Source organism: Cariama cristata, unplaced genomic scaffold (genome assembly GCF_000690535.1).
Source record: "Cariama cristata isolate BGI_N322 unplaced genomic scaffold, ASM69053v1 scaffold32514, whole genome shotgun sequence".
Lineage (NCBI taxonomy): Eukaryota > Metazoa > Chordata > Aves > Cariamiformes > Cariamidae > Cariama > Cariama cristata.
Genome location: NW_009614027.1, coordinates 3,482 through 11,142, shown reverse-complemented (window position 1 = coordinate 11,142; position 7,661 = coordinate 3,482). Strand labels below are relative to the sequence as shown.

The 7,661-nt window shown below is 52.0% G+C and overlaps 1 protein-coding gene across 1 annotated transcript; it reads right to left on the bottom strand.

Moving 5' to 3' along the window:
- Positions 1-245: 245 nt before the first annotated feature.
- On the bottom strand, positions 246-6,769 carry AIF1L (allograft inflammatory factor 1-like). Its single transcript, XM_009699256.1, has 4 exons — positions 6,705-6,769; positions 3,622-3,663; positions 2,296-2,458; positions 246-571 (listed from the first exon to the last, which is right to left on the bottom strand). Exons 2-4 carry the CDS (start codon positions 3,653-3,655, stop codon positions 484-486), a joined length of 285 nt encoding a protein of 94 aa, XP_009697558.1. The 5' UTR covers positions 3,656-3,663; positions 6,705-6,769; the 3' UTR covers positions 246-483.
- Between the last annotated feature and the right edge of the window lie 892 nt (positions 6,770-7,661).

The window sequence follows — 7,661 nt, the reverse complement described above, 5'->3', positions numbered from 1 at the left end:
TGGTGAGGTCAGGAGGGGAAGAAATAGTCCAAAGTCAGGAAGCGTAGGACAGAGCAGAGAAGGCACTTATTTCTTTGCACCCATGAAGCTGCTGTCAGGGGCTTTGCCAGAGAAATGCTCAATGTCTGGCAGTAAGGCCCTTTTGGAACCTGTCGTGACAAGCACAGCTCTGAATCCATATGCTGGGAGAAAAGTAGCTCCTCGTCTGAGAAATGCAGGAAGGGTAGAGGAAAGTAAGATCACAGTTTGGTTTTTTTTTTGGTCTCACATTACACTTGGTGCTACAGCTTCTGTCTAACAAATCAAGTTGGCTAAGGGATGCAGCAGAAAGACACGAGCTGGGGGTCTCCAGCTTCCCTTGCTGTTCCTCTAAGGCAGGTTAGTTGAAAACTAGGACTGTCCACAGTAAAGAGTAACAAAGCACAGGTAATCTCTGTTACAGACCAGCAAAGCAAACAGTGCCAATTTTTCAGCCTGTCCTCTTCAAGGGAGGCTGGCTATGTCTCTCTCTGGCGGTGGTCCAGAAGGTTTTGGGTTGCTTTCATTGGCTTTTCCTTCAAACATCATGACCCTGCAAAAACACAACAGATAATACCAATGAAAAAAAGCGGGTGCATCTTTATCCATCATTGGGGGTGGGATTATCATATCTGCTGAAAAATAGCATCTGCCTCCTATGCAAAGGGCATCCAGTAATTACCAGCGGAGGGAAAGCCAAGAGAGGGCAGTGCTGCCAGCCTGGCAGGCAACTTCACTTTTCCAGCAGCTTCCAGGAGTGGGTTCCCAAAGCCTCTGCTGGTTTTCCTGTCACACTCCAGAGGACTAACCCATTTTATTGAGAGCGCCACTTCCAAAATCCCCAGGGCACACACTGCATGCCAAGTGCTCCTGATGCATAAAAGCAAATACCGTCCCTGGCCCACCTTGTACATAACCACACAGCAGAACATTCAAAAGCCAACACCAAGCAAGCAACAGCAATTACAGCCAGGGAAGAGGGCAGAGACAAGGAGCAAGGCACTGGCTAGAAGAATCCCAAGCATTTTGCAGCCACTAGCACCGTCTTCCTCCCTGAGGACTGCAGCTACGCTGGGAATGCCAGCTGCCACGCTGCATCAAAGGGCTGCACTGCTCTTGGGACAAGTTTTACATTTCTGCTCCTGCTCTACAGAGTCCAACAGACAATGGGGTGTCTGTTAGCAAGAGAAGGGCCCCATCTGTGAAAGCTGCTGTAGTTGGGAGGAAGGATGGAAGACATGGGACAGGCTGCAGGCTCAGCCTGCTTCCGTGGTGAAAGAAATGAGGAGCAGGGATGTCAGAAGTCTCTGCTTGGAAGAGGAGCATCCCAACATGCAGAGACAGGGCACTCAGTGGGGAGAGATGAGACTCATTGCCAGCAAGCCCGTACCAGCTTCAAGGGACCACATGAGAGGTGGGCGCAAGATCCTTCCTCCCAACCTGCCCTGAAACCTGGCTGTGTTTCTAAAGCTGCCTTCAAAAAGGGCTAAGGGGGATGGAGAGAAGCAGCTCCTATTCATGGTGGTTACAGACCTTACAAAAGCAGGGCCAGCCTCTGTGGCTGTGAAAGGAAAAGCCAGGCTTCAATGGGGTGGAGATGGAGCCAAGCAAGTGTTTGGAAACTATTTGTTACAGCAGGACATTCAGAGCCCTGTCGAGAGGGCAGAGGGGGCCGTGGGAGGCTAGTGCTGGCAGCCTGTACCACAGAAAACCTCTCCCAGCACAAGCCAGCTGTTTCAAGCATGTGTCCCATCTCCATCTACTGCCCGTCTCTCCAAAATCAGGGAGAGAAGGAGCATCCTGTGGGAAACAGGAGCCAGCACCGCTGGTGTTGGCAGGACCATCATTCACCACTCAAGTCCTGCCACCATTCGCAGAGGAAGCCTGTGTCCCCAGAGCCAGCAGGAGCCACAGGGAAGAGACGGGATGAAGTCCTGCAGTGCTGAGTGCCTGCCCACCCTATGGAAAGGAGGAGAATCACATGGAGCGTGTGGGAGGAAGCCTGTGCTAACACACAGCAGGCAACTCCGCTGTGAGCACTCACCACTGCTCAGCCTAGACAAGGCAACAGAAAAAGAACAGGGAGCACATGGGCTTATACACCCTCTCATGTCTCTCTGCAAACTCCCCCTTCACAAGGGTCCTCCTCTCCCCTCCACGAACACCAAGGACACAGAGCTCCACCTCCACCGGGCAGAACAACTTCTGCTTCCCAGCTCCCCCCAGCACACCAGCTCAGGTCCTGCGTCTCCCCGACTCCCTCCCAGAGACACTCACAGTTTAAGCACAGCAGAGCGTTTCCCAAGCATCACGTTGACAAAGTCCTGGTACGAGATGGTCTCGCTAACCCCTCCAGTCACCTCAGAGATCATCTTCTTCAGTTCTAGGTGGGTCTTTGGAGCCCCCATCTTCTCCATCATCCTTTTGACAGACATCAAATCTGCAAGAACAAGGCAATCGGTGCTGCCAAGAGGTGACCACTCTGAGCACAGACCAACCCTAGGGACACAGGCATGAGTTCCCACCTCAGACCACCTCACCTGCGGACTCCAAGGCTGACAGCATTAAGCTGTTGCTGAAAGCCAAGAGAAGCCTTCCAGTGCAGCTTTCGGCCGTACTGCCCAGTGCAGGGCACCACTTCCCATTTGTGCAGCTCAAGACAAAAGCACCAAGCACACAGAAAGAGGAACAACTCCGAGCGCTCCAGAGACATGCTCTCCAGCTCAGAGCGTGGTGCCAAGAATCAGAAGGATGGGGAGGAGGGAAGCAACGCTGAGGTTAAAACTGGAGACAAACAGGCTGTGGGGAGCAGGTGCCCCTGCCCATCGCCACAGGCCATTTCCTTCCATTGCTCTGCCGCCTGCTGAGACCTGCGGGCCCCTTCCCTCCCAGAAAACGGCAGCACAGCCCTGGGTCAGGCCCTCTTCCAGCTCCCCACCGGCTTTCCTTCAGCTCAAGGACTGCTGGAGGAGGGGAAGGAGGCAGCCACCACCTCCTGGAAGGGCACAGCGTGCAAGTGATTACACTTCAGTGTCGGCTCCAGGCCTCCAGAAGGCTGGATCTTTACGTAACTGGTGCTTTCTGGGCCCAAACTAGGGCTGCTCAGCTGAGCCAGACTCACACCCAAGTCCCTGCTTCCCTTCGCTCCCCTGCCAGCAAAGCAAAGAGCTTCTCCGCGCTAGGAGTGTTCATGGTTTCTGCCTCAAGCCAGGCAAAACCTAGGATTGTCCAAGCCCTGCAGCTTCCCAGCTCTGGAAATGCTGAGGATTGAGAAGATGGCCTCAGTGGAGAAAAAGGGAGAAGGAAAAAAAAAAAAAAAAAAAGGCATTTAGAGCAGAAAAGAAGTGGGGGAGGCAAGCAGAAACCGAGAAGGAGAACAAGACTGAGAAAAGCTTAGATCTTGAAGCAGGTGAGGAAAGACTGAGGAAGCTGAGAGGCAGGGGCTGGAGAGCCAAGGAACCCCCTGGCTGGCAACCAAGATCCAAGCAAGGCTGGACACGGGATTTTCCTCCTCAGCAACACAAGTGCAGAGGGGAGCAGCAGACACCACCTCAGCAGGCTGTTGCTTTTCCAGCCCAGCACCAGCATCCTTGAGTCACTCACCGATCTCGCCTTGGTTGTTCAGGTCAAACTCCATGTACTTCTCTGGAAGAGACACAGAAGCGAGTTAGCAGGATGCTAGAGCAGGGGGCACGCAGGGCTTTGAAACCCTGCCTGCTTTGAGCAATGAAATAAAAGATTAAGGGATAAGATCCATATACTGCTGAATGCAAACAGTTTAGAGGGGGAGACCATCTCAAGACCTAGTTTTAGCACCCTTATCTCCATTCCAGAGCTCTAGAGTTAAGTGCTCTTTAATTGTGGCTGCTTTTCATTTAAGCTGAAGGAAAACACTGGCATGAGAACAAGGTATCAGCTAGCCATGAATAGCGTTAAAAGGTTTCCAGCTAGAAAAACAAAGCTCTGGAACAGCCTCCCAGAAGGAGTAGCAACAAAAACAAAACACTGAACACTTCCAAAATGAATCTTGATCAGATTAAGAGGGGGATTAAATGACGTAGTTGCCTGCAATTGCAAGGGACAAACTCTACAGGCCTCTCAACACCGTGCTGCACTCCCAGAGCAGCACCTGCCAGGAGAGATGCTCAAGGACCACATCAAGAGGGCAAAGCCAAGAACATGCCTAGGAGCAGTTATGCCGGAGCAGGTTGTTTGCCCTTCCAGCCTGCTTTCAAACATTGCTGAATTGGGCAACTCCATCATCCTCAGAGAAAGGCAGATCCTGCTCAAGGTCTGGTTAGCTTTGCAGGACAAAAGCTCACATGCTGTAACAGACAGAGCACTGATTTGAGTTAGGGGAAAAAAAAAAAAATAATCAGGATTTTAGTCCTGTGCTGCTTCTGACCTTTGGAGTGTCACACCTGTGCTTCCTACCTCCCCCTCCCTTGCTAGCTGTTCCCCATTTAGACTTTAAGCTCTTCAGGCAAGGATTTGTCTGTCTTAAAGACTGCAGAGCTCCTTGCGCCGCAGGGGGCCCCCCATCATCTCAGTTCTGCTAAATAAGAGCAAGATGCCTGCTGCCACCATCCATCCACGCTAAGCTGGAGAAATTTCCACTTGCCCTCCAGTTAGCACTCTCTCCCCAGAACAGCCTCGGAGGACTCAAAATAAGTGAGACCTCCCAGGCTGCTCCTTTTGCCAAAGGGAAAAGACCTTTTGCCTCTGCTCCAGGGACACCAGCAAGCAGATGAGCACAAACAGAGAAGTGGCGTGCTAATTTAAGGAGCCAAAGGGAAGAGTGGATATTTCACACATCGGAGCCTTCCCAGGACCTGTGCTTCTGAAGGAAAGTGCTGGGTTAACTGGACTGATGGGCGGCTACAGGCAGGAGACAGAGGAAGAGCCTGGCATGTCTTCGCCTGGGTCTCAGCTGGTGGATTATCACCGTCATGAGCTGACCAAGACAGACCTACGGGAACACCACATACAAACCAAAGCCGTTCATGCTTCAGGCAGGAATAAACGTCTCCCTTCAAGCATTAAGCAACCGATCCTAGATGGAATTGGGGCTGTCACACATGTGCTTAGGGGCCAAAGTGATGCTTGATGTGGCACTGGCTCTCCCCACACTCTGCCCCGCTGTAATGACCTTGTGCAAATGAACTGCCGCCTCCCTGGGCAGGGGTCAGGCACCCCAGCATGTGCTCAGGAACACAAACCCTGCTCTGCCGTGTCCGTGCCCAGCACAGGTTTTCTTTTCTTCTCAGCTGACACTTAGCCAAATGCACAGAGAACAGAGGCAGCTTTACATCATCGTGCTCGGAGCCTCGGCTCGCACATTCATCTTTCCCTCCCATCCCAGCTGCAGGGATTTGGTGGAGCAAAACCATGCGTGGTCCCTCCCCTCACAAATGCATTTACACAAACACTGCACGGGGGCTCCCCGGGCCCGGCTGGGGAGGGCAGCGGGAAGGACGGCGGAGAAGAAATGCTCCCCCCATCATCACACAATGAGCCGATTGTTGGAGGAGCCGGAGGAGGCATTGGAGAGCGAGACAGACCACGGAGGCAAACTCATGAGGCAGCGGGAGGAGATGCCAAAGGCTCTCATTACAGGGAATTCTGCGCCTGTGACCTACAGTTGCAATGTTTGAAGAGCCCCAATTGTGATGGGAAAAATAATGCGGGGCTGCAGCCAAAAGCCAAAGCCGTACAAAAGGCAACAGAAAAAGAGCGGGGAGCACAGGAGGCTCCTCTGTGCCCAGCAGGGTAAGGGATCACAAAACCCCAGCCAGCTTCTTCCATGCTGGATTGCAAAGCCAAAATTCAAAGGAAAACAACAGACAACGCCTGAAAAGGAAGCAAGGTCAGGTTTTATTTGGTTAGAGCCAGGCTGAGGACAAACCTTGAGGGCAGTGTGATGCAGAAGGTATGTTTTCTCAACTGCCTTCAGCCACTGCTTGGAAAGAAAGTGGATACACCCAGAGCAGCCCTCCCAAATCTTGTCCTGTAACCACTTTGAGGACAAGCTCCAGAGGACCCCAGGTTTTTGAGCTGTTTCTTTGAGCCCCATCCCAGCAAACGGTCCAAACCTAAGCCCCGGATCCGCTAACCCACTGGAGTTAGGCTTTAGCCAGGACTAGAGACACATTACTGCTGTTGCCTCCATTATCAAGGGGCTCAGGAAGGACCAGATTAGACTGAAGAAACCATGGGGGAGAAAAAGTCCCCAACTCCTTCAGAAAGCAACAGGGACTTCTGCTCTTGTGGGAAGAGGTCCTACTACTCACTGAGGACAAAAAAAAAAGAAGACAGTCCAGCTACTGCATTGTCCACTATACCAGCTAGCTCGTCTACGTAACTAGACAGAAGCCATCCTCCTTTGCTGCTCCCCGGGGTTTTGCCCACGCAGCAGGTTTTGCAGTAATAGCAGTGACCAGGCAGGACGTCTGCGGGGTGACATGTCCCTGCCCCGCAAGTGGGGGAAGCACAAATTCTCATGTGGGAAAACCACCTCTCCAGGGAGTTTCACTGAGTCCCACAAGCCAGGGGGAGGCATCCATCCTAGCTCAGTCACTTGTATTTGGTAGAGAATCTCAGGCTAATAAGATCCAAGTGCTGAGGAAAATATTCCATTCAGAGCAACCAGTCAGGCCAAAAGGACAGGGAAAGCCGCCAGTTCTCACCTTTGAACACTGCCAACTTCTCCTCCAAATCTTCTTCATCACTGAACTTTGGGTCACAGAGAAATTCCTAAAACAGAAAAAAAGAATAACCCCAAGGTTAAAGATGCAAAGGAAAACACCCTAGAGGGCATGTACAAATGCAGCATTACCCCGAAGACCTACACAATTCCCAGAGAGCCACATCTGAGCAACAGTGCCAGGAGGCTTGAAAATGGGTTGGATCCCTCCACACCTTGTCATTAATGTTCTAGTGCAAGGGGAATGCCTCTGGTTTCTCAGATTTCCCACCAACAGCTTGAGGGAGGACCGGACCCCATGTGCCTTTGGAATAACTGGATGAAACTCCTTCTTCTTGCTCACCCGAAGTTTAAGCTCCCATCTCTGCTTAAGCACACACAGCACGTGGGTCAGGCACCTATTGCCAGCAAGGGCTCCGAGTCCTTGCAAAAAGCATTCTGATATCAGATTTCAAACTCTTGGATAAACTCTGAGGGCTACCAAATACAACAGGCAAAGTTTGTAGAACATCACGCACTCAAGAGAGGACAGATATTTTGGGGTAAGGAACAGGCTCTCACTCTCTCGAACCATCTACCCTTTTTTTTCCCCCTACCCTGCTCAGGCTGGGGAGGAAATCCTGGGTCACTTCTGCTCACTTGTCCCTAGCTCTACCTCAAAAACCGTCAGGTACCCGAGAGAACAGACCACAACTTGCACAGCCAGCTCTACGGCTATGCCCTGCCAGCAACACCCCCGGCAGCTGTGAGCAGCAGGGTCTTGCTCCTGTCTCTACCCTCCCACACCGCCTAGCTCCAGCAAGCCCAGCACAGCTTAACGACTCTGTGTTCACCAACAACACCGCATTCTTCAGTGTAGAAATCATTAACATCTGCACAGCTTATGCATGGCCTGTCCAGCAGAAAACCCCTCCAGAGGTTAGAGCGGACAGAGGGCTGA

Coding starts and splice junctions, on each gene's coding strand:
- AIF1L (XM_009699256.1), bottom strand. CDS start 3,655: ATGGAGTTTGACCTGAACAACCAAGGCGAGATCG. Junction 2,459..3,621: donor GAACAACCAAGGCGAGATCG/GTGAGTGACTCA, acceptor TTGTTCTTGCAG/ATTTGATGTCTGTCAAAAGG. Junction 572..2,295: donor CGCTCTGCTGTGCTTAAACT/GTGAGTGTCTCT, acceptor GTGTTTTTGCAG/GGTCATGATGTTTGAAGGAA.